Consider the following 26,734-nt stretch of genomic DNA (forward strand, 5'->3'; position numbering starts at 1 on the left):
ACTCTACATATATAGCATTCAGGAGGTGTAGTTCCAGACTCTACATATATAGCATTCAGGAGGTGTAGTTCCAGACTCTACATTATAGCATACAGGAGGTGTAGTTCCAGACTCTACATAGCATTCAGGAGGTGTAGTTCCAGACTCTACATACATAGCATTCAGGAGGTGTAGTTCCAGACTCTACATAACATTCAGGAGGTGTAGTTCCAGACTCTACATAGCATTCAGGAGGTGTAGTTCCAGACTCTACATACATAACATTCAGGAGGTGTAGTTCCAGACTCTACATAACATTCAGGAGGTGTAGTTCCAGACTCTACATAGCATACCGGAGGTGTAGTTCCAGACTCTACATACATAACATTCAGGAGGTGTAATTCCAGACTCTACATAACATTCACAGATTGTGGAATAGTTGTCTGGCTATGCGAGAATAATGTTCCAATGGATCCAACGTATTTAATCACAAGCTCTTGTTTAAAGGGATATTGCGCTTTAAAAAAAATGTTTGGCTCATTTTATCGTCTACTCAGGCTTTTGTGAACACCACAGACAGTTTTTATGTTGCTCGATTCAGTATTTAGATATTTACTGACTTGCTGTCAGTAAAACTTGAAGTCGCGTGATGTCATCACATTGCAATTGTAGCATCAAGTAGCAGATCGAAAAGCTTGAAACGTGGCGCGGGGAGCGCATCTACAGCTTGTAGATTTTCTACGTTTTGATACTGAATTTGAATCCTGAAAAGTAACAGTTTTTGATATATGAGGTTTCCACTCGACAGAGACGATATGAAAGAATCAAATGTAAATCTGGGGGATCATGTGTCAGTAATATGGAAGGAAAAAAACCAAAACGTGTGTTTTGTGATGTTACACCGAGACATTTGCTATTGGTATTAACATTTGCATCTCTCTCTGTCTCTCTTCCAGCACATGTGTTCACTGGAGAGTGAAATAGAAAGCCAGATGGGAGAGTTTCATATTAAAATGAAGGGTGAGTCATTTGAACCCCCCCACCCACCCACCACCCACGAAAAGAACTAAAAACAACAAAAAAAACATCAAAACATATGCATACAAAAGTAAATGTACTGTACATACACGTCAGTATACATACAAATAGATATTTCCACATACTTTACCTACTGCACAGTGCACACATATGGTTAACATTTAGAAATAGGAACCGCACGCACAACAGACGTTGTATGACCAATGTACACAGTTTTATACTGCTGTTATTCTCTATTAAGGCCGTTCACACTGAGCACTGTAACTATAAAGATAAATAACTATATTGTTCACCATTGTATTGTACCGTAAGTCATCAACAATTTACAATTACAATTTACAATTTAGGCATTTAGCAGACTCTTAATCCAGAGCGATTTACAATAAGCAAGAACAGAAAGCATGGCAATACATCACATACATAAAAAGTAGTTATCATGAAACATGCGTAAGCTAAGAACGTGTAATCTGGGAATACATTCAGTATTTATTCATACATTTTTTATTATAATTCCTCTGGGGAGCACCACCTTTTCTTTGTGTAGAAACGGAACATCTCGGTGTGGCTCCTCCCCTTTCTTGGTCCACTTCCTCCCCGGTGCTACTGTGTTTATTCCTACTAACACCACCACTGCATGTTTAAAGGCAGTGGTGTTATTCCTACTAACAACACCACTGCATGTTTAAAGGCAGTGGTGTTGTTTATTCCTACTAACAACACCACTGCATGTTTAAAGGCAGTGGTGTTGTTTATTCCTACTAACAACACCACTGCATGTTTAAAGGCAGTGGTGTTATTCCTACTAACAACACCACTGCATGTTTAAAGGCAGTGGTGTTATTCCTACTAACAACACCACTGCATGTTTAAAGGCAGTGGTGTTATTCCTACTAACAACACCACTGCATGTTTAAAGGCAGTGGTGTTATTCCTACTAACACCACCACTGCATGTTTAAAGGCAGTGGTGTTATTCCTACTAACAACACCACTGCATGTTTAAAGGCAGTGGTGTTATTCCTACTAACAACACCACTGCATGTTTAAAGGCAGTGGTGTTATTCCTACTAACACCACCACTGCATGTTTAAAGGCAGTGGTGCCGACAGATTCTGGTGTTAGCGGAATCAAGACGTAGCAAATAATAGAAAATCTTGAATCTGCTCAAAACATGATGTTCTGCTAATCGTTCCTATCAGACATACGGTAGGAAGCGCCTAGAAGAGCCTTCTAATCATGATCCACTGTTCTTATTTTGGTGACCATCTGTGTTTCAGGTCTTGCTGGCTTCGCACGGTTGTGTGCTGGGGACCAGTATGAGGTTAGAAACACACGCACGCACGCACACACACATACACACACACACAGCGGGCACACACACGTTTTAGTCCACGCTCCGTCTGTTCCCACCGGACTGTATGAGTCAAACACTGTATGACTCATACAGTGTTTCCCAAACAATGGTCTGGGGCTCATTCTTGGGTTGCAGACATTTTTTTCTGGAGTATGAGTTCCTTGTTTAATATTTCCTACAATTGATATTAAGAAAAACCTTTTTTTTATTATATTAAAGCTACGTTCAAACCTGGATAGTTTGAGTGGCACGATTACGGGGGTTTTATTCTTCCAAAAAAATATACAAACCCTTTGCAAAGACATCTAATAATCTAATAAACAAAACAAATTTTGCTGCTCATAAATTATATAGTAACAGGAAACCTCATAGATTACATAGAACTTGCTGAAATGCTTCAGAGTTGACTGAGTTATGGCTTAATGAAATGACTGAGTGTACTTGGCTGTTATATTATGCATCCATGGTTCTGTGCGCAGAGTACGGCACAACCAGGGGGGCAGTCAGCCAGATATTTCATGAAGCCTCATTTGAAATCGGTAGTTCATATAATGGCCTGTTGTGGCGCTGGACCGGACCCAAAAAGCCCCATAGCTCCATAGAGGCCCATGTATTTTGGCCCAACTTCACCTAGACTGTATTACCTTAATAAATATGGTCATGAATACTTTCTTCTTCCAGTCACTAGTTTAAAGTCTCATTTCTAATGTCATAATATTCTTTTTGGAAAATTATGGTCCCATTAATTAAAAAAATGACCATAAAGAAAAAAAACCATCGCGTATGTTCTGAGGGGCGTGGCTACCATTACAGTCTATGATCGGGATTCCCCTCCCACTCGAGTCAAAATAAAAACCAACGGAGAAGAAGGGGGGAAGTCCCGCCTCGTTGTCTGGGCAGCCAATGACCAGCTGGTATACAAAACGGAGCCAGCCAATGGCCAGCTGGTACCAAAGATGGCGACTTACATCAGGAATTAGCATATTATTACAGGCTTCATTTTACGTTCATGTTAGACCCGGGGAACGCTTTGTCCATATTTTTTACAGTCTATGGGCACAACATTCACAGGTGTGAACGATGGGATTTTATTATATAACGCCCAAACCACAACTGTATGCATAATGCAACGGGTAGCGGAGGTGTTTTAAGGGATAAAGTCTAGTGCCCAAAATAGAAACTTTTGCGGGGGAACACCCAATGCTAAGTCCCCATTTAGTGGCTTTAGTGAACTCGGCCCAAAATAAGCTTAGGGCTTATCAAGCTTGTTTCCGTAATATTATTGTATTGGTAAAATAAAACGTTTAATTGCCTTCCTTCTGTTAGAAAAGTACTGTATTTGAAGGCCCTAGTAAAAGATATTGGTTCTGTTCAGAATGTATTGTTTCGCGTCTTTCCACAAAACAATAGAAAATGCTCTATAGTGGGCTCGATAAGCCTGATCGATAAGGTGCTCGTTATTAAAAATAAATTAACAAGCTCCATCCCTAGTTTAACCCATTTAGACCTGAGGCCGAATTTAAAAAAAAGTCTTCTAAATCCTAACAGTTTTTCATGTTTCTATGTCGGTGGTGCTCAGTGGCGTGTACAGACATTTTGAGGAGCAGGTGCTCAAGTGAAAAAAGGACACCTTGTACACCTTGTGCCTTAATGGTGCGAGATTTATATATTTTGGGGCATAAATAATATATTGGACGCTTTTAATACAGAATTGATAGCCTAGGCAGTGCTCAACCTTTTTCATGTCAAGGACCCTAGCATTATCCGTATTTGGCCGCGGGCTCCCATCTGAACATAATGTTGTTCCAGGGACCCCCTCAGAAGCAAAGATTTTAAAACACTCGTTCCGAAAGAATATATATTCAAAGATTTGAGCCACATTTTCACAATTTAAAAAAAAAATAGCATAATGCTTAAATCACCAAAAGGGGTTGAAAACGTCCCGTTTCCTCCACAGGTGCTGATGCGCTACGGGAGACAGCGCTGGAGGCTGCGGGGCCGCGTGGAGGTCAGCAACAAGCAGGTCTGGGACAGCGAGGAATACATCTTCCTGCCTCTGGTCACGGAACTGCTGTCTATCAAGGTGAGAACACCTCACTATGCTTAAACATTTTCATTTTCATTTAAGCATTTTTCCCATAGACATTTCAAAACGTATTTATTTAAAGACCTTTTAAGCGTCGTACGAAGCCAACTCTTGTCGTGAAAAAAATCATGCCAACACACACAATATTTTGGACCAAACAAATAATTACAAAGAAGAAAAACAACAACAAAAGTGTTGTAACCTGCCGTTTTTTTCTACTTTCCAATACTTTGTCTGGCCCGAGAAATTGTGTTTGTTGTCATGATTTGTCACGACAAGAGTTGGCTTTGTCCGCGGCGTAAACGTCTTTAAATAAATGAACGGGGATTTATTTTCCGGGTCTCTCGAGGGGGCGGGACTGCGACGCTCTGTACTGTTACTAAACACACTATAGCAATGACTCACAATGTACTGTAGAGCGCCGAAGTCTGACGTAAATATCGCTAGAGGGCGCTAAGTCCATGGGTTCGTGTATTTTTTTAAATTTGTATTACAATCCCCATAGGGGGATCTTAGATCGCCTCATATCAGAAGAACTGTGTTTGAAAAATAAACAAATGATCCAGGTGGTTTCACTCATATGCATAATGAAACCAGCAAGCCAAATGACGTCAGGATGTGCGGGACTAGACCAGATCACAGCCCATATGGGGATGATCTTTACGTCATTTCCAGGACGTCTTCAGTTATGATATGACTTAAGTTGATCTAGCCTCGATCTTTACTCTCTCCCAATTCATCCAGGGACGTCATGTCCGCCTAATTGGGCAGCATTTAAAGTTGGTTGAAATCGGGTGATATTCTGGGCCTAATAGTGACGTCAATAATTCGTCCAGGCCCTGACCTGCTTGCTTGCTGGGGAAGAATCGAATGACTGCGAGAAAACACAAAATGGTACTGCTGCCGAATTAGTTACATTTTCGCTAGGAACAGATTGTATCAAATATGAGTGACTGACTGTCGTAAACGATACAGAGACACCTCCCCGACAACATAGCCGAGACAGTTTGTTTATTTTTGGACCTCAATTAAGATGACCCAATGTTATTCTCCATAGAGGAAAAACTTCTGCGAACCCCTTGGAACCAGGGGATGAGTGAGTGCTCTATAGAGAGCTATTTAACACTTTTATACAAAGAAGTATCACTGAACACCAGCTTTAAATGCTAAAGCTACAGGTGTTGATCCCTCAGTCGATGTCTGTGTGTGTGTGTGTGTGTGTGTGTGTGTTTGTTTGGTGGTGGTGGCTGCTGCAGGTCACAGAGCTGAAGAGCCTGGCCAACCATGTGGTGGTGGGCAGCGTGTCCTGTGAGATGCTGGACCTGTTCTGTCCACTGGCCCAGACCCTGGCCGTGGACATCAACGACCTGGGCACGGTCAAGCTCAACCTGGAGGTCACCTGGAGGTCAGCACAAAAACAAACTCCATGTGTCGTTGATGTTTTTTTATTTGTTTTATTTCATTTTTTTGTAATATGATTTTCTTTTGTCTGTGTTTCTCTTTTTTTTTGAGACCCCATTTTAATTATGCAGTCGAGGACCCCCCACATATGTTTTATTATTATTATTATTGTTGCTGTCTGAAGGAGGCCAAACAACAAGAATAAGTTTTACTGTACCTAGTGTACACAGGATGCAACAAAGTGTAGGGTGTTAATTTACTGTACCTAGTGTACACAGGATGCAACAAAGTGTAGGGTGTTAATTTACTGTACCTAGTGTACACAGGATGCAACAAAGTGTAGGGTGTTAATTTACTGTACCTAGTGTACACAGGATGCAACAAAGTGTAGGGTGTTAACCCATTCTGACCGGGCACCCATTTTGGTGTCGGCATCATGTCATGCTTTAGCTATTTTTGAAAAATCGAAGAACGACTGACATTTTTAGAATCTGATCTCAGGTCAGAATGGGTTCGTCAGACCAGTGTGTGTCCAGCGGAAACCTCGTATGAATCTGATCTCAGGTCAGAATGGGTTAATTTAGGATAAAACACAAACTGTTTCAATGAGATGGGAGGTTTCTGACCGACAGCGACAATATACGAAACAAATGTATGCATGCTTGTAGCCTGAATCACTGCGTTATGCAGTAAGTATGCTTGTAGCCTGAATCACTGCGTTATGCAGTAAGTATGCTTGTAGCCTGAATCACTGCGTTTCGTCAATCTGTTTTGCCACTCGCTACTTAGTCTGGCCAGCAGGCAGCAGACTCGCATTGCATAGCCTGGAACTCACCTATGCTTTCTATGGCATAGGCAGCTCCCAGAAACTGTGCGCAGCTGCTGCACATGAGACTAATTAATTAGAGCGACAGAGAGAGAGAGAGAGAGAGGTGTGTGTGTGTGTGTGTGTGTGTGTGTGTGTGTGTGTGTGTGTGTGTGTGTACGGGTGTGCGTCAATTTAACAAAGGTGAAGACGATTAAATCAGCTGAGAGTGATCGACGTTTGCGCTACTCTATGCCAAATTGAAGTGGACTCGGTCCCAGACTTTTTTTTTCTCCCTGGAAATAAACACTCAATTTGATTCAGTGGTCTACTATGTCAGATTAATTCAAACAAAAAACAGGATGGCTGTGTGGGGTGAGTTTAGTGAATGATAAAGTGGACGTTGCAGGGCGACAGCAGTTAGCTGCGCAATGCGCATTGATACGACGTCAAACTGTCTTTTCCAGACCAATCAGAAGCCAAGACACGGGTCTATTTCACCCTTTCCAGACTGAGTAGTGAGTGACAAAATGATTCAGGCTGGAACCCAGGCTAGTATGTTTGTTCTATATGGACACAAATGAAGCGTTTCACGGCTGTTTTCTCTGTCGTTCCTTTCAGCCCGTTCGACAAGGACGACCTGACCTCGTCCAGCAGTACGGTCTCCAAGAGGCTGCTGTCCAACCAGAGCCCGCCGGACACTCCCTCCATGCGCGAGCAGGTGTTCTATGTGAGTCACATCATGACCGCCAGAGAATTCTGCCCCACCGCTCAGACCTCCCCACATGGGACTGATTTCAGTCATTTTGGATTCCATAGAAGTCAGCATGTCTTCTATAGAAGTCTATCTACAAGCGTGTGTAGTGTTGTAAGCTTGTAGATAGCCTATTTTTGGTTATTCGTTATTTCAGTCTTCCAGAAAACCCTAATGATCTCAAATATTTCATAACCGCAATCGTTAATGGCTCAACCTGCAATTGATTACGACTGAAATATGTTGCTAGGCCAAGTCCTAATACGGTATGTAATTTGTGAAACCGGTGTGAAATGAGTCACCACACACTAGCTCTGCAACAGGTTGCAGAGGACCGTTAAAACAGCAGCTAGCATCATCGGCAGCACAGAACTACCCAGTCTCCACAACATCTACACCACCCGCAAATACCATGTTCAAACCACTCCCTTCCACAAAACGCTACCAGAGCATCAAATCTCGCACCACCCGTCTCAGTAACAGTTTCTTCCCCCAGGCAGTCAGGCTGCTGAACAGCTGACCTTGAACTGTATTGCACTGTATAGAGCGTCACAGTCCCTCCCCCTTTCAAAACAACGAGTGGCCCAGGAAATGAATCGCAATGCATTTTGACCATAGGCATTTCTTAAATTATTTATTTAAAGACCTTTTAAGCGTCGTACGAAGCCAACTCTTGTCGTGACAAATCATGACAACACACACAATATTTTGGACCAAACAAATAATTACAAAGAAGAAAAACAACAAAAAAAGTGTTGTAACCTGCTGTTTTTTTCTATTTTCTAATTCTTTGTTTGGTCCAAAATATTGTGTGTGTTGTCATGATTTGTCACGACAAGAGTTGGCTTATCATTAACATAGTTTAAAAGTTACGGAAAATGTGTTTATGCAAACATTTTGCATTTTGCACCTTCACCATGGTTTGAGAACCTCTGCTTTAGTCACACACTAATGCCTACATTTATATGTCGTAGCTGTAGTATGACGTGTCGTATGTCAAAAAGAACAGAGCTACACCCAGACTTTAGGTCTGTTCTTTTTTCTTTCTTTTTTTTATATCCCACAATTTTGTAACTCATTTTTTCACCCAGTGTCAATTATCTAATGTAATCCTGGGTGCTACACTAACTGCCAACCTGGGGGGGGCAAGCGGACTGACCTCATGCTTCCTTCTATGCATGAGGAGTCCAAGCTGCTTCTTTTCACCTGACAGGGGAGAGTTCCCCCGGCCGGACGTAGCGCGTGGAAGGAACACGTTATATTCCTCTTTGGGTCAGAGGAGATATTATGCGTTTGGTCATGAGGTTGAGGGCCACAGTGTAGCTGTACACTGTGTTTTCCTGGTTTTAAAGACTTACCTGGCTGTTCTATTAATATATAGGCATTACTGGTGGTTATTTATCAAATTGTGCCAATGTTTTGTCAAAGTACCAATAGTCATCTATACAATGTCATCACAATAACGAAGTATTTGTTCACTTCAAACAAAGCCCTACGATACACTATAAATGAAGCTCAATGTACTATTTATACATTTTATAGTCGAAAGTATTCTCTTGTCGACACATCACCATCACTGATGGCTGTCATGGCTTTCATTTCACTGGCTTGTTCTGTTTCAGCTGCTCGCCAACTGCTGTGTCTGTAGTGCCAGCACTGAGGCGTGCGAGGCTATCGGACGTGTGGCGTGTTGGGCGTGTGAGGCTATTAGACGAGTGGCGTGTTGGCCGTGTGCTTGTTGCCCTCGACACGTAGACGAGAGTAGACGCATAGACGAGAGTCCCGGCGGGCTGTGCTTGAGTGCCGGCGTGTATGAACATAGCTGTGGTCCTTGTAGCTGTTTAATAGTGGTTGAGTAGAAGAGGTCCCAACTTGTCCCTCCTCTATCCCCTCCGTCACCCGCTGAAGAGTTCGCCGCGTCGAGCAGCCGGCGTCCGGTCGGACGGGCAGAGCTGGTCGCTGGTGGAGGCCTTCCGCGACACCTTGGCACCGGACAGGAGATCACCCGTGCGCCGCGTCTTCGTCCGCACGGCGCCGCCCCGATTCGCCCGTTCACAGTTGGTGTGTGGCTGTTGGTGTGTGGCTGTTAATGTTTAGCGTAGCGCAGTGCAGTGATTCCCAACCTCTTTGATTTCAAGGACCCACAGTTTTGAGTAGGGCCCCATTAGACCCCCATAATCACCTCAACACTTTCCCGAAAGCAATTCTCAAACAAACCCTCTTAGTTAGGGAGGGTCCCTTCTTCTTGTCCCTCCTCTAAGTCCCATGGTTTCACAACAGGGCAACATAAACGTTCATGATGTTTAATGTAAATGAAACATGTGTTTAGCCTGTGCTCCTCTTACAGAAAGTGTTTTGACCACATTTGGTTTTGAGAGTAGAGTGCAGAACATCAAGAAGGACCTTCATTTATCTGTTTTAATTCTATGCTATGGAACATACAGTAATATGCTGTCTTCTTGAGAGAGCGTTGTATGGTGACATCTTAATGTCTGTATGCACTTATAATAATAACGTCCTATCAAGAGCACTTTGGCCCTCAAACCTTTTTCATCTATAGACTGTTGGAATGTCATTTTGTTTAACTCTCAGAGTTACAAACCTGTAAGTGTCCATTTGTGAGGACTCAGAGATATATTATCAAGTAGTGTTGACATAATCAGTGCCGGCCGGTATCAAGTTATACCAATCAATAAGCATTGTGAATTTGAATGCTGTGGGAATTGAAAGAACATGATTGTGTCAACACAAAAAGATAACGTTTTGTACACACAATACTAGGGATTGGACAATATGAAAATTACATGTCACGATTATTATGATATTTGTGCATCGAAATGTATATTGTGGCTGTCAATTGGAAACCTTGTTCAAATCCAAAACTGTTACTTTTCAGGAATTCAAAAAGAACCATAGTTAAAAACTATTGTTAACACTTAGGTGAAAATGGGTTAGGGTTCTGTACAGTATGTACAAAGAAATTTGTAAATTGATGCTGCTATATTTGTTCTGAAAACTTGGGTTTTAATAGCAGATATACAACCGTGTCACTTCTGCTACTGTTACATCCTTTATTTTATTATTATATTTTTTAATCTTTTAAGTCTGAGAACTACACTCAGGTGTTAATATTTCCATCTAACATTGTCATGTGTGTGTTTTGTGTTGCTCCTCTCCAGTCTCTGCTGAAGAGGCAGGGCGAGGTGGAGAACGGAACGGTCTGGTCCAACTCCTCCGAGTCCTCGGACGACTCGTCCAGTCCCGCGCTGGCGCACCACGCCCAGCGGCTGGCGTCGTCGTCGTCACAGACCACTCCCACGCAGCTGCTGTCCTTCAGCCCGCGCAACAACAAGTCCAGCAGCGCCTCCACGCCGTCCCTCTCGTCCAACCAAGAGGAGGACGAGACGGAGGTCTTCGTCGTCGGCGACATTCCCAACGGCCACCTCCTCCTCCTCCCCCCGCAGGGCAGCGCCGACAACGCCAACAACCGCCGACAAGACTGTGGTGCTATCGCCGGCGACACAGCGTCGGTCCAATCGGCGGAGTCCTCCGAAAGTCTCAGCCGCTCCTATCCCGACGTGTCCTCCCATTCTCCGCTAGCGGCGGAGAGGCCGCCGGAGGCCACCTTGGACCCACCGCCCGAGTTCGGAGGCTCAGAAGTGGTCACGTTACGGGCGGCGCAGGAAGGCGGCGGCGACGGCGAGATGTCGTCTGAGTCTTCGGACGTCGTGCCGGCGGAGAGGTGTGAAGGCGCGGGAGGAGCGGACGGCGCTGCCGAGTCGGCGTCGGTGGGCGAGGAGGACGAGGAGGAGGAGGAGGAGGAGGAATGTCCTTCGGGTCAGCAGCACCAGTCCACCCAAGAGTTAAAACAACCAGGAGACCCGCTAACGGTATGACCCATTCTGACCTGAGATCACATTCTAAAAAATGTCTTCTACTTCCTGACGGTTTTCTGAAAAAGCTATGTGTTTCTGTCAGTCGTTCTTCGATTTTTCTAAAATAGCAGACCTACAAGCTCGTATGATCTTGTAGATCTGCTATTTTTCAATAGCTATAAAGCATGACATAATGCTAACACCAAAAGGGGTTCCCGCCCAAAATGGGGGTCCGGGACCCCCAGGGTCCTTGAGGCAGTTCCAGGTGAATGGTAGTTAGGAACCAAATGGACCCTTTTGGGTCTGTAACTCAGAGAGTGGCGGGGTTGGCGAAAGGGCCTCTCTGTGTGGAGTTTGCATGTTCTCCCCGTGTCCCCTAGGGTAGGTACCCTCACAAAAAACATGCAGTAATCCTGGTCTCTAAACTGCCTCCCCCTGGCCAGCCGGGGCGCCTGATGGAGGGGAAAGGAACTGGTTGGAATAACGTGTTCCTTCCACTCGCTGTCCAACCAGGGAAACTCCCCCCTGTCAGGTGTAAAGGAGCAACTTGGACACTCATGCATGATATCAATAATATTGGGAAAGGAGCGCCCACAAAGTACTGAAAGAAAAAAGATAATGGGTAGTTTTTTATACAGTCGTATATTTATTACAATGATAATGTGTCTGTCACGAAATCCCAAGGCACAACTGGACTGCTGTTTTTGTAGAGGGAAATGCTTTTTTGCTGACCTAGTATTGAGCCCTGGGGGAAGCCCGTGGAAGCCCGTGCTAAGTGCACACCAAGGCCCAAGTGAGGCTCTTCAACGTTGAAGCACTGGGCCCTAGTGGTAAGAGGAGGGACTGCAGGCGGACCTGTGGATTCATGACCGGGAAACCCCGTGCAGCTGGGCTTCCGCATGGGCTTCCTGGCACTTCCGTATTTGACCAGCAAAATGTGGTGGTCAAATCCGGGTGCTTCAAAACGCCACTGAGAGACTTCCACTGACATGAATATCGCTTTGCGCCAGTTCAGTCTCTATCCTTCTTTATACTCTATGGTGCACACAGGGTTTAAGTGGTTAAAGGTGCCAAACTATTTTGTCTACAGGTTTGCTGTCACAGTTCTAGCTTCAGTCAGGAGGTTGAGAATGCTCTGGAAAGCTTTGACTTCCTCAACTGTTCCGACCTTGATGATGATGATGACGACGAGGAAGAGAAGGAGGAGGAGGAGGAGGAAGAGAAGGAGGAGGAAGAGGAGGAAGAGGAGAAGGAGTTACAAGAGGAAGACGACGAAGAGGAGTTGAAGGTGGATTTTGGTGAGGATGTTCACAACATGGAGGAGGTGGATATAAAGGCGGTGGTGGAACAGGAAGGCCTCGAGGAGCCGTTCTACGCTGATGGGAGGTCAGTATTATCTTTGTCACGTACTGTATAGTACTGTATATTTACACACGTACAAAATGTTATTATATATCGGTTGGTCTCCAATCATTTTCATGTCAAGGACCCTACACAATTGTGTATTTAACTGCAGACCCCCAACTGGAAATGTTTTGTGCCAGAGGCTGTAAAAGACTGGAATCCCACACACTACTATCTTCACTTCACACATTATTGTCTTTTCCTACTCTTCCAGTTAATTTATCTGTCCCGCGTAGGTGTGCATATAAGGACTGTTTTTCTTCTACGTTTGTGCCAGAGGCCACCATGAGTTTTGTGCTAAATGTTTTTTCAAGATTATAATTAGTTTCAAGATTTTTCACAATTCTGGCCCTTCGGTTAGGCAATATGCATTGTCAAAGTATTTAGTGCAGTATCCATTAACATAGTACTCTTATTGGAGTTGCCTGTATGAGCTATGGGACACCATATATGGGCATAAAAGAGACACACAGACAGACCCGATTTATAGATAAATAGATTTATGATCCAACCGACTTTATTAGTCTGCACCGTACTCCCCCGGTCCGGCTACACACGCCAAGTTGAAGTCGACAGGTGGGATTTTGTTCTGGACACACACACACACACACACACACACACACACACACACACACAGATATAGATGTAGATTATTGTCATTATTAACATGAGTGTTCTTGGTCTCTCACCAGTGATGAAGAGGAGGAGGGGGAGGAGTTAGAAATCTTCATGGAGCCACCAGAAGGCTTTCGCAATTCAGACGAAGACTGCTTTTCCCAGTCACCGGTAATTATTCCATTATTACCAATTACTTACACTATCAATACCTGTTAATAAATAATGTAATAATGTTTTATAAATGATGTTTTTGTAAAGGGCTCCAGCATGGAGAATCTGACAGATCTGGGGGAGATCAACATCCCTGAGGATGAACAGGAGCACATTCCCGTACAGACAGAGGAACAACCCGGTGAGAAGTGGGCCCAGTGTCCCTTATCCTTCAACCACTTATAATAAAGGAAAATTAGCGAAATGTGAGGAAAATCTGCAAAAAAAAAGCTTACCACTAGCTTTCTTCACAGATGTGTTCATAAAGGTGTCTACAATCACATATACATTTGTTCCAACCCAACTCCCTTGGGAAACTTTGTGACAGCAGCTGAAAGTTGGGGTAACATTGAACAACCAATATAAGGCAACATTTTCCAAATTTCATTATACTTTAAGTTGCATGTGACGTGTCAAACTAGGAAGTTTTCATGATTCTGAATCCATTGCAAGCATTAGTTTATGTTATATTAGCCACCTTTATGAACACATTTGTGAAGAAAACTAGTGGTAAGCATTCTTTTTGCAGATTTGCCACACACTTAGCAAATTTTCAACACTGCCCTCTAAATCCGTGGTTCTGAGACTCTTCCGTGCCAGGGAGGACCCCCAAAATGAAATATATTTTTTACTGCACCGCACATCTGAAAATGTTTTGTGCCAGGGAACACCGCGGAAGAGAAGATTTTTTTTTTTTTTTTAATACACTTTCAAGTTCTTAGCATGTACAAGCTTCGCAGCGTGGCACGAAGTGAAAATTGTATATGTTGCTATATATACACAGCTAAAATCTAAAATTATGCTTTCTCGGTTTTAATTGGTTAACCACCTTGACCTTTAGCATCCCTATTCTGTGAGGAACTTTGCCAAAAATGGTGGATCTACACATCATGTTGTGACACGTTGATCCACTATGCAATAAATCTGCTGTTTGCTGGCAAATACATTTGGTATAGAGGGGAAAAACAGCGGACCGAGTACAGTTAAACCATATATACATTGGCAGGGGTCCGACGTGTGTGTGTGTGTGTGTGTGTGTGTGTGTGTGTGTGTGTGTGTGTGTTTGCGTGCGTGCGTGCGTGCGTAATTAAGTGATAACAATATAATAGTGAAATGCATAAATATGATGTTATATCAGTTATGGCTCTGTAAACTTAAATGTATTTGAAATTTTGCAAACCTAAAAGCGGCACCAAAACTCTACGCTTGCCCGTAACATTTCTGCATTCCTATTCCCTACATATCTCTAACTCTGCAGTTCAGGATCATTATCTGGGGGGGGGGGGGGGGGGGGCACGGCCTAAAAGGTTTAAGAAACACTGCTGTAACTCAGTGGTTTTCAACCAGTGGTCCTTGAGGGGGTTCTTCTATGTGATCCCTAGCCTGGGCCCTGGGGTCCACCTATGCTTTCTATGGCATAAGCAGCTCCGAGAATCTAGACACAGCTGCGCGACATGAGAGAGAGAGAGAGAGAGCGAGAGAGAAAAGTATGTGTGTGCATCAATTTAACAAAGGTGCAGACGATCAGAAATCAGCACTCTATGCCGAATTGAAGTGGACTTCTTTTTCTAATAAAAGCGTCTGGGTTTCTGAGGCTAGGTGATCCCCAGCTAAATAATGGAGAGTTGGTAACCAAATTTACCCTTTAACTCTGGAGAGTGTAAAATGAAACCAAATGGTTTCATTTTATGCTCTCAAGAGTTGCATTATTGTTGAACATCTGTATTACTTAATGTACAAGAAGTCTACACAATTAAGGTAGAAGAATTGTTAGCATGGAATTGTGGACAAAATCTTATCCAATGACAACAAAATATTCTAAGTTTTGGGTCTGGGTGGCTGAATCTAATCAAATGGTGGTCCGTGGCTCAAATACCAAATAGAAAATGGGCCTTGATATGAAAAGCGTTTGAAAAGCACTGCTGTAACTGCTGTTTATTGGTTGTTGTGTTTTTTCTTTTGTTTCTTTCAGAGGAGAAGATATCCCAGAATAAAGAGACCCATCCTTCCACCCCCACCAATCTGGCCACTACTGTCTTGTAACGGTATAGAGTTGGTCAGGGATGATGGATTTCTGTGGTCGGAAGCAGGTTAAGTTGTAGCACCTTCCTGGTTCTCTCGTGTGAAAGGTCAAATGGGGATTTTCACGTTGGATTTTTTTGATTGACGAAATTCAGCTCTGTGACGAGTATGTTGCCGATCGGTTTTGTTCTGCAAGATAATCATCACAGATGAACATCAGTTTTTGTTTCAATTGAAAGTGAAATGATCTCTTTAAGCCCATGTTAACCACAGACCTTATTTCAGGCATTTAACCAAAAACCCATACATGAGAGAGAGAGAGAGAGAGAGAGAGAGAGAGAACCAGGATGTGCAAAATACTAACTGGTTTCCGTGTTTTGGGACCACAAACGTATCCACTCTAGTGTATTTAAGCCTAATTTATACTCTGTAGTACTCGGCATGCCAGTACAGTTCTACAAGCTGACAACGTTATAACGTTATATTAGCTCGTCGTAGATGGAGTATGAATTAAGCTTAACTATTAAGCTATCACCACTCCCCCCCCCCCCCCACCCCTATCCTCTTCTTACACTTTCATGCGAAGATATACAGCCTTGAGAATCTTCTACTTCGTGCTCTGACAAGCAAGCTCTGGATGAGATTGTGCCAACGTAGATGTGACCCAGAACGACGTGACACGTTTAGGGGTTAATTTCCGCATCTTTTTTTTCTTGTGACTGAGAACCTGAGAGACTGAGAGCCTGTGTGTCAAAGGGGAATGCCGCTCAATTATTACCAAAACAAACGTCGTTTTGACGACGTTAGCGAGACCGTGGGGTTTTCTAGGAAGTATTAATGAACATGAGCAACCTCGAGGCTACCGCGGTAACATCCTGTGTTTTTAATTTAACCACTTATTTTATACCTTCAAAGTTCAAACGGTTTAAAACAGCTAAAATACCTGCTCAACAAGCTCAAAGGCTTGTTTTGAGCTTGTGGATCAGATATTTTCTGTATTTTAAAACTTTTTTTTTTCTTTTTTCTTTTTTCAATTTCCGCATGCCCAAAATAAGGATGCCAGGTTTAAAGTGGTTAACTCAGAGAGTGCAAAAAGTGACCAATATTCTTTTACACCCATTTTCTTTTACAGGTGATATTGTATTGAGTATCCTATATCAATATTAGGTTTGTGTTACCTGCATTGCTGAGGAATTATCCACTGATTTATGTTATAAGCTGTTATCACCAGATAAAACTGTGGTCCATATGTTTACAATCAATACAAATGTAAAAAGCTTGACAATACATTTACACCTGCATGTTTATCTGTCTCCCACTACATCAGTCCTTATGTAATGGGCTCAGTTGACCAACTTAAGGACAAAAACATTTCTTGAATCTAAAGAAGGCTAGAGTGGAGCGCAAGTGATGCCTCTACTTTATACATTGGACCTTAAAGCGCACTGAACACTTTGGTAGAGGTTTGACTTGTGTGTAGTTACCATGCCATGATGTATCAATATATCTTCTTTACTATTTAATGGTCCAGAGTTTCATTTTACTTCAAATAAAATCAACATGAAATTGACCAAAAAAAATAAACAAACAAACCGTACAGGGTTTGTGATGTATAATAAGCTTTGTTTGTTTTTGTTTGTGCTAAAAGAGTGACTTTGAGACCTGTTTCACTCACTGTTGTTATATAAATCGTAGCAAGGTAATTCCACTAACCTACACTACCAAGTGTCAGTGTGCATTCAATTGATCTCCAAAGTGTCTTCTTCCAGAAAGTGCCTCAAGTGAAAAAGAAAATGCAGGTTTGTAAATAGATTTTCGATGGGCAAAGATGTTACAGTCATACAGTGTTTATTTTCTGAATAACTTACCGTGTGCACAATAAGAGAATTATTTACTGTTTCGTATTAAGAAATGTATATGTTCTGAAATGTTACAAATTTAAATGTTTATGTTCAGAAAGTTTAAAACTTTATAATAAACGTTTCTTTGAAATTCTTTCAGTGACGTATTGTGTTTATGAAGAAATCTGTAGCGTTTGGGTTGCAATCTTAGTGGTTGCAATACAGTTCCCCAGATACCCTCAAGTGGTGCTTGGAAGTCTTACTAAGAAGTTTGCACTTAAATTGCAGATGTCTGGACCCCTGGAAGACGATCTGGGTTAGGGCCGATTCATACTCCTATTTTACCGTTGCTTCGGCGCTGTATAGCCGAAATGATTTTGGCTCGTCAGACATTTTAAGTAGCTCCGAAGAGCCGACTTTAGGACGGTACCCGCCCCCCCCCCCCTTAGATTACTTTACAAACATTACTCACTTTTAGATACATTGGGGAAAATATCAATAAGAAATTAATGCAAAGCACAAGTCATATTTAACTTATTTGTTAATGCAACAATTGCAAGAATGCGATAATAAAATTGACGTGTATCAAAGTAAACGTTGATTTATCCCAATATAAAAGTGCTATTATAAACAACAGATGTATTGACCAGGAGGACATGGATATTATTGTGTGTGCCTCATTGGAATGATGTTCTTAAATCACATTCCCCATTCATCTTGTTATAGAGGGTATGCATAAAGGCAGATCGAGTGGCAAAGTGAGTGACAAAGTGAATTTAACATTGTTTAAAGTAATTTAATGCAATCAAATATGACTTCTGTAGAAAGTAGTTTTTTGCCACACAGTAGGCATTCCTGCATAACTTTCCGCTTATGATGTCACACGCATACCCTCTATTGTGTCATACAAGACATGCATACACAGCTCACTCTGTTAGTATGATTGATTCTCTTAATGTTCACAGTGGAATTTCACATAGGTTTTCATTAGAACCTACGTTGTCCACTGCCTTCATTACTTGGCAGCCGAGATTAATTCTTGCACAGGGGTGGGTCTCGATCTCCACCAAGGTCTCTCTGTATCGTCGTCCTGCAAGTCAATCTTGATCATCCGTCAATTCAAGGTCCAATCGTGTTCTTCTCTGCTGTCTTCACCAGATTGTTTTGTTCATAGATATTATACGTATGTCATCACCGTCGTCGCCCAGCTGCTCTGCGGCGAACCTTTGTCTCTGATCATTTGGAGTTGAGTATGACCAGTTGGGGTCTGCTTTTCACTAATCAGATGGTGTAGATTGTCTCTGATCATTTGGAGTTGAGTTGTTGGAGTCCGAGTCTCCTCCTTTTCACTGATCAGCTGGTGTAGATTGTCTCTGATCATTTGGAGTTGTGTATAACCAGTTGGGGTCTCCTTTTTGATCTGCAGGAGTTTTCTCTGACCCGTTGGAATCGTCTTTTCACTCAAAGCCTCTCTGGTCATTTTGAGTCCCTCCTCCGCCCACTGACAGTGCTTCCTCTCCTCCCGTATCTGCTGCTCGAGGTCTGTAATCCTTTCCATGTTGTGTTTCTGCTGGAAGATGAGGGAGACTCTCGTCATCTCCTCTTCCTCCAACCTCCTCTCCATTTTCAGGAGCTGGGCCTCTCTCATCTTCTTCTCTCCTTCCATGTCTGTAATGGTCTTTATCATTCTGATGATCATGATCTCTGCATTCTTCCTCTCTTCATCCATGATCTCTTTAAAGATCTCTTTTTGTGCGAGGAGGAGCCTCTCATACAGCATGTCGCTGGTCTCCTCACTACTGGAACCAGGAGGAACAGTGGCTGTGCTGCTGCTTCCCATTTGGAAGGATTCGTTTGTCAGTGCCTTGATGAGCTTAGAGTGACCATAACGTAACAGTGGACGCATGGCTTTCAATCTGCCGGCTACTTTGTTAACTTAATTGTTGAACGGGCTTTTTTAGGCCGAATTAAACAATCAACTAAAAGGATCGGAAACATTCGTAGTCATTTTACTAAAAGGGGTATGATCCTTTTCAATTAGGACTTTTACCAGAGAGAGTCATGAGGAGCTGACTTAAGCAAAAAAAAGGTTTCCTCCTTAGTCCATTCATTTTAATATGGCAATATGATTATGGAGATACTGTGTGTACCGATTTGCGTCATGTTTGGACAAATGTTTGGACTCTGTAGGAGTAACATCTAAAAATATGCCACCTGGTGGCGCTATAACAGACCCATGTCAAATGTACGGCGGTTCTGCTCTGGCATCCAGGGAGTGTACATGGCATGCACAGTTTCACGTCCATCGGGCCAATGGTGCTGGAGATTAGCTGCTCACAGAGACACGGACGGACAGGGTTTATATGAAAATAAGGTTGGAAATGAGTGAACCGTAAGGAAGGGCCACAATTAAAAAAAAAAACATAAATAATCCATCCAAGTAAATAGACGTTTTATGAATCCAGCAACAAAAGATGTGTGCTACAAAGAGACTGAACTGAACTGATGTTTTAGAATATAGACAATCTAGATTGTCTGTCTGGCAGGCACTTAACAAGCGATCGTTAACTGTGTCTGTTAGAGAGAGGGGCAGAGAAGAGTGGCTTTGCTCAACTTGATTTATACTTATATTCTCCACTCTGATGAAGGTACATGTTCGATATATCATGCAGCCTTACTTATTAGCCTATATTTTGGCTATTAAAAAAAAAGAAAAAAAAAATAGTCTAGCTGCAGCAAGTGGTAAGATGTAATTATAAACAGTCCAAATGGCATCATGGTCTTCAGGGCGATTAGTGCACGATGGTGTAATAATTAGAAAATAGTTCTTCTCCTGCCCTGATGTCCCTCAGAGAAATGAGAACAACACACCTCAAAGGCCTGTAAGACATAAATGAAGAAATAATGTTATGTTGGTGTCAATGAGAGTTCTTAGCCCTATGCGAGGGCTTATTTGAATGTTTGGGAGACAAGAAACACTTTCCTGTAGTTTTTATGTGGGTAATTTGCGTTTTTACTAGATATTTTAGTATTTCAAAGTGTCTGTGACACTCACCCCACCTTGGGGAGACCTGGAGACCAGTGTTGGAGACCAGTGTTGTCCATGACATCACTGGCACTTTGAAATACTAAAATATCTAAAAACACACATAAAAACCCCAGAAAAGTGTTTCTTGTCCCCCAAACATCATTAAAGTAAGATCTGGTTGCAAAAGGGGCGAAGTGACCCTGTAAATGGACCCCCACAAATATGTATTTCACAGACCCCCATCTGAAAATGTTTTGTGCCAGGGTCCCCCAGAACAGAAGAAAATAGCAGTTCAGTAGCAGTTAACTCACGAATAGATTTAACCCATATTTATTATAGAATGAGAATACAAGTGTGCATATAATATTTTATCTTGACGTTCGGCTCTGCTACATTTTTCTCCCTGCTCGGCACAATCAAACACCATCATTAAACATTAAAGCTACGTATCATTTATACAAGCTGTGAGTTTGTAGATCTGCTATGTTTGAATAGACAACATATAAATGGGTAGTAGTGGTTAAAAAATGATTGTGATGCTATCCCCTAGGCCTAGAATCAAATCAAATCAAATGTATTTATATAGCACATTTAAAAACAACTCTCATTGTACCAAAGTGCTTCACAAATGCAATACAATACAATACAATTCAGTGCAGAAGACGTCAATAATAAAACAACAGGCATATAGAAGGACCCCTGGGGATCCCGTGACCCTACTTTGAGAACCACTGGTGTAGCTAACTGACTGCCTTTAACCTGCCACAACTTACTAGCCTGCCCTACACCAATTCACAGATCGTGAACAAACTTCTAATTAACATTGTTTAAACAAAAGATTACAGTTATGTTTCGTTGACATTGCTTCTGGGGGAGTATGATCTGTCACTGTACAATACATCTGCACTTACTGTAGTTGGAATTAAACTACTGAAAATAAATTATATGTTTAAGGCAAATGCCTGAAAATAAAGTGAATCTGCATTCGTTGTTGGTATCGTTATACACAATAGCCATCGGACAATGATGAATGCCGCAGCGTGTGTGTTTGTTGGTTACCTCTGGACATCATGTGCGTAGTTGACATTAGGTAGATACTGGCGGAGTTCCAGAGGAAATGAATCAGGCACATCAAACTCCTGATAGCACACATTAGCAGACCACTCTACAATAAAGACACAATACAAATGATTATTATTGTATTGTACTAATATTGTATTGAATGCTGAGCAGCGTCAGGAACAGTATAAAGCTACAATACAAGAAGGATTCATCAACACAATGTATTTACACGTCTCAACAAGAAAACTATAAATAAACCGCAAACGTAGTCAGATATCTGTGCAATTATAATAATGAAATAGGCCTTTAAACTTTAATCCCGTTTATAATCTACATCATGTCATAGTCCTTACACATAACCCTGTTGCACTACTATTTCCCTTTCCTACAGTACATGACCACAAGTTAATTGTCATCTTTATGTGGGTGTGATAGTACTGTGAGAAACCAGTACAAGTGACTTGAGAAGAACGGAACAGGGAGTGCCTGGCATGGGAGGGGCCTCCTCTCGGTGAAGACAAAATGCACCCCAGCAAAACGAGTCGGTGGCAAATAGCGGCAATTGGTAGGCCCCGTCTGCCTCCTGTTCGCCCTGCTGGGCAAGATATATACGCTGTAGAGTGCATTGCTGGAATTTGGCGGAAGTAGCAGGGTTTTGGCGTAAGTGTACCGCTCAAGGAAATGACATTGACGCTTTACAAATCTGTTTACATTCACTGTGTATGTCAATAACTTTAGTCATCATAGCTTAGTTTTCATTTAGTTTCCATTTACTTTTCATCAGTGGAAAAAAAGATAGTCGACGAACATTCTTTTGTTATGGTATTAGTCGACGAAATCAACACCGGAATAGAACATACCATTGGAGCAGTTATTCACATATTGACCCATGGCCAGTGGGTTCTTATGACCAGGTGTCAACCAGCTGCTGTCGCATAACTGAAAAGGTCCGATCCGGTCCCTCCCGCTACATGACCTGGAACACATATAGAGTTTAATTGGTTCAATCAATCTAGGGACCAGCTAATGTCTCTCCCAAAGTTGCAAACAAAAGATCAAGCAGACTAATAATGACAAAAGCAATACTCCTCTGTGGAGGGCAGGGAAATAAAAGCCTCGTTAAATGAGAAGCACGATATGAATTGTTTATTACACGGCTTGGTTGAATGGTTGATTCTAATTGGTCAATCACTGAATTCAGACGCGTGATACTTCTCGATAATGACCGCTGGGCTCAATAACAGGCCACTGTGAAAACAGATGTGTTGTGTGAGCGGTGACCACCGCGGCGTGACGTCATGTAGGTTTTCGGTGGTCACCTCTTCACCGAAAACTGGACTATGAATAGAGCGCCACCTGCTGTGCTGCTTAGACTTTTGCCATACGCAACATGGCAGCCGAACATTGCTGTCAATATTCTTTGATAACCATTGAATATAGGAAATAGACAATGCAGTAACCAAAATTGTATTCTATCTATTTGATCAACACTTCCTGTTGGCGACACGCTGGCTGCACTGGACGCACCGTGACCTGGCATAAATTAATGTAATACTTTCATTTTCATGTCATTTTCAATTAAACCTTTGTTGTTGCTTTTAGGTCAATTTATTTAGTAGCGATGCGGTTATTGTTGAGAAATAAACCCCTTCGGGATGATAATGTGTCAGGGTCTTTTCATCCTGTCAGGGTTCACTTCATTTCTCAACATTGACCGGCTCACCAACAATTATCCCTTGCATAATGGATGAAAACTCCATCCAATGAAGTCTTGTTCTGTGTATACTGTCACTCCTCAGCAGTCAGTGTTTCTCACCTGTAAACTATCTTGGAGATGCCCTTGTCATTTCCATCTATGAAGATGCCGTCGATACAGCGGAACACAAACGGGTTTCTGATGGACTGGATAAAAATAGGCTCGTAAGCTTGATAGATAGTGCCTTTGAGAGAAGATTTAAGAACATTAGGGATGATTTTAAATTGATGTTTTGGAAGAGAGAGGATGTCAAAGTGTGGCTCATTAAGAGTTGTGAAATCTAATGTTTTACCTGGATACATGGCGACTGTGGTTCCCTTAGGGACCAAACCTTTTGTAACGAAGACTCCAGCTCCAGCAGACGGCAAGGAACTAGGCCTTTTCTCAATACAGAAGCCCAACGTTTTAAACATGATATCACATTCTGTTACTGGTCCATCTATTGCACAAAACACATATAACAGGACATATCAACGTCAGAATTACATTTTTCTGAAGACAAGCATGCCAAAGTTCCAATTTTGTCTGCTCATTTCTTTGTGTCATATCTACAACTTTCACTTGTTTAATCTGAATGCTGACTAAGTTATCTATCCATACAATTGGTATCCGAATGGTCCAACCTGAACATGGTTAAAAAGAGCTGGGGAGACATTGAGACTCCTGTTACTGAACAAACACTATAGCAATGAGTAGCCTACTATCAATTTACAATTACAATTTAGGCATTTAGCAGACGCTCTTAATCCAGAGCGACTTACATTTAAGCAAGAACAAAAGCATGGGAATACATCACATAAAAGCATCTATCATGAAACATGCGTAAGCTAAGAAGGTAACAGTGGAATATCTATATGATGAAACTATACATACACTATACATAATAAACTATACATATTCACTACTATGCTATACATATGTACTATGGCGTGCTATGACTATATACAATACAATTATAGTGCTGTCTACATAACATGCTATAAGTCTATGTCAAATGCTATCTAAGCCAACAGAAATGCTATCTAAGGGGTTAGGGTAAGTGCTATGGGCCATGATGGAGTCTGAAAAGGTGGGTTTGCAGGCTACGGCGGAAGATTGGGAGTGATGCTGCAGTTCTGACTGCAATGGGAAGTGCATTCCACAGTTTTGGAGCCAGAAGGGAGAAGAGTTTGGGACGTGTGGAGCGTTGTCCCGGCGTTTTTAGTGAGGGTACTCACTAAAAACTATCAGAATATAGAGCTATTTAACACTTATTTTAACCAAAGAAAATCACCTACCCTATCTTTAATAACAGAATTAATGGAATACATTATTGTTTTTTTTTAACCTATATTATGTTTGTGCTGTGTAATACTGTATTTACCCTTACTGGATCTTAACTTCATATGAACTCCAATTCATATTCTGCACATATTATGGAACACCAATATAGGACTGAAAGTAACCTTTAGAAATGCCTTCATGAATCTTTTCAGTGCAATACGTGAGGAAATGTGTCCTGGTTTGTGAGGGAAGCTCGGCCACATGTTTGTGGAGCAGAGCTCTGGCGAGCAGTAGCAGGCTGTCCAACACCTCCTCATCAGGGACCAACTTGTCTTTGGAGTGATCCGGCACCTGGCGAAGAGTTCTGCAACAAGCAACAAACACCGGTAAACCAGGGGTCTTCAACTCTTTCAGGCCAAGGACCCATCAGCCGAGACTCGAGAAAGATGAAGCAGGGAGCCCCACTGTACACATTGTATTAAATTGTGTTGCAGTCTAGATTGTAGATTCTAGACTGCAACCACAATTTAATACAATGTGTACAGTGGGGCTCCCTGCTTCATCTTAGATTAAACCTTTTCCATAGATTTCACAGATAGATTCACGGACTTGTTTGACAGCACCACTATATATCATCAGTGTTGGATTAGTCTCTCGAGAATTGTCTCGAATCTGACGCCGTCAGATTCAAGGAAAAGAGGGCGCTGTTTTCCTTTTTCTCAGATTGATGTTGGATTAATGTTTTAGAGTATATATAATATATGAATAGAGAAGGCACCCAGAGGAAATCTTGAGGCGAAATGGACATAGTGGCCGAATGAAGGTATTGCAGCCTGGCCCCAAACACATGAACGCGCTGTCCGTTGACTAACATTGTACACGTTCACGACGGACGACGCTCGTGCGCGTTCAACGGCAGCGCGTTCATGTGTTTGGGGCCACTCACCATTGCAATCCGTCCCAGAATGCACTCTGTTCCTACCAGGAAGGAGGAGTGAATCCGCCTCATGCGCTTTTGAGCAACTTAATGCAAGTGGATGGGAGGAGAACTCGGGTGTCTTCTCTATAGATATATAACTCTATGATTAATGTACAGTAAATCCTCAATACTAGTAACCTTTCACATCTGTACTTCGTTTGCTCTTTTCCCCCATACACCAAACATCTTTTCGCAAATGTAGCTGATCTAGCCTAAGATTTAGACTAGATGTATTTTATCTATTGATATTTATTATTTTCCAATTTCCACTCTGTCTCGGAATCTGGCATTTTCCTCCCTCCATTGTAAATGCGCATGCGCAACAGAACATTGGCCGCTAGGGGCACATTTACAGTGGACTAGGGAAATCCAAGATGGATGCCAGATTCCGAGACAGAGTAGATCAAAACAACACATTTTTTATTGAAAACAACGCATCTACGGGTTTCAAACGCAGATCGCAAGTCAAGCTGAGAAGTGGGGCAGCAACGTAAGCGCCTTAGATTTTGCATATGTACATGTTAAGCAATTATAGGTCCGCGAGCAAAAAAAAAGAAGAAATCTACGAGAGTGTCATTTGTACATGTTCAGAGCACTACGGACTAGGCAGGGGATTTCGCTCTCACTAGTCACTACCATGGGCAATGAAGCACTCTCAAGTCTCGTAGATTGAAAATGTCAGAATCGATTAAAAATATCTACGAGAGTCTAATCTTAGACCGATCTAAAAGCTCCAAACTCTAGCCCTGGGTTTACAGCGCTACTCCAAGGACCCTCTAGGCATCTCCCCAGCTTGAAGCTGTAAAAAAGTTTAAATAAAACAACCCACAAACACCTCTCGTTGTTGCTGAGGTTAAACATCATCCAGGGTACAAATCTGTGTCTGTAACTCTTCCATTTGTTTACAAGTCTTTTCAACATAGTTAACAGCTGAGCTAGCTTAATACAAAATACAAATAGCATTTCCAGGCCTTTCTTCTTTGTCTTTTAAATCTCCGGCAGACTGAACGCACGTTGGCGTATTGCTGCCTCCCATTGTTGGTGTTAGGTACTGCCAGTGGTTGAAAAAGTACTCAAATGTTTTACTCTAGGTAAAAATATTACTACTGGTGGGTGGATGGGGAGGATTGGGAAGTTGTGGGACAGTGGGAGAAAATATAAAAACTGTTGTATTTTCATATTTTTGTGAAACTTTCATAATTATGATGTCATGCTCACACTCTTACGTTTATTTAAAAAAAAAAGTGTTAATTATTAAGT

At 42.1% G+C, this 26,734-nt stretch overlaps 2 protein-coding genes across 3 annotated transcripts in view; one reads left to right on the forward strand and one right to left on the reverse strand.

Moving 5' to 3' along the window:
* LOC310855176 (uncharacterized protein) overlaps window positions 1-17,540 on the forward strand; it is a 31,592-nt gene extending 14,052 nt beyond the window's left edge. For both annotated transcript variants that reach the window (XM_083760085.1, XM_083760086.1), the window contains exons 9-18: window positions 936-999; window positions 2,294-2,337; window positions 4,328-4,453; window positions 5,713-5,861; window positions 7,284-7,392; window positions 10,596-11,306; window positions 12,382-12,677; window positions 13,388-13,481; window positions 13,572-13,665; window positions 15,496-17,540. In XM_083760085.1, coding sequence (XP_083616211.1) covers window positions 936-999; window positions 2,294-2,337; window positions 4,328-4,453; window positions 5,713-5,861; window positions 7,284-7,392; window positions 10,596-11,306; window positions 12,382-12,677; window positions 13,388-13,481; window positions 13,572-13,665; window positions 15,496-15,566 — 1,758 coding nt within the window. In that variant the 3' untranslated portion in view covers window positions 15,567-17,540. The remainder of the gene's footprint in view (window positions 1-935; window positions 1,000-2,293; window positions 2,338-4,327; window positions 4,454-5,712; window positions 5,862-7,283; window positions 7,393-10,595; window positions 11,307-12,381; window positions 12,678-13,387; window positions 13,482-13,571; window positions 13,666-15,495) is intronic.
* A 2,400-nt stretch (window positions 17,541-19,940) lies between these two features.
* On the reverse strand, window positions 19,941-26,446 carry setd9 (SET domain containing 9). Its single transcript, XM_083794000.1, has 7 exons — window positions 26,310-26,446; window positions 24,678-24,859; window positions 23,525-23,671; window positions 23,293-23,416; window positions 22,337-22,452; window positions 21,474-21,579; window positions 19,941-20,266 (listed from the first exon to the last, which is right to left on the reverse strand). Exons 1-7 carry the CDS (start codon window positions 26,435-26,437, stop codon window positions 20,179-20,181), a joined length of 891 nt encoding a protein of 296 aa, XP_083650126.1. The 5' UTR covers window positions 26,438-26,446; the 3' UTR covers window positions 19,941-20,178.
* Window positions 26,447-26,734: the final 288 nt, after the last annotated feature.

The sequence above is a fragment of the Protomyctophum parallelum genome (assembly GCF_964188405.1).
Source record: "Protomyctophum parallelum genome assembly, chromosome: 2".
NCBI lineage: Eukaryota > Metazoa > Chordata > Actinopteri > Myctophiformes > Myctophidae > Protomyctophum > Protomyctophum parallelum.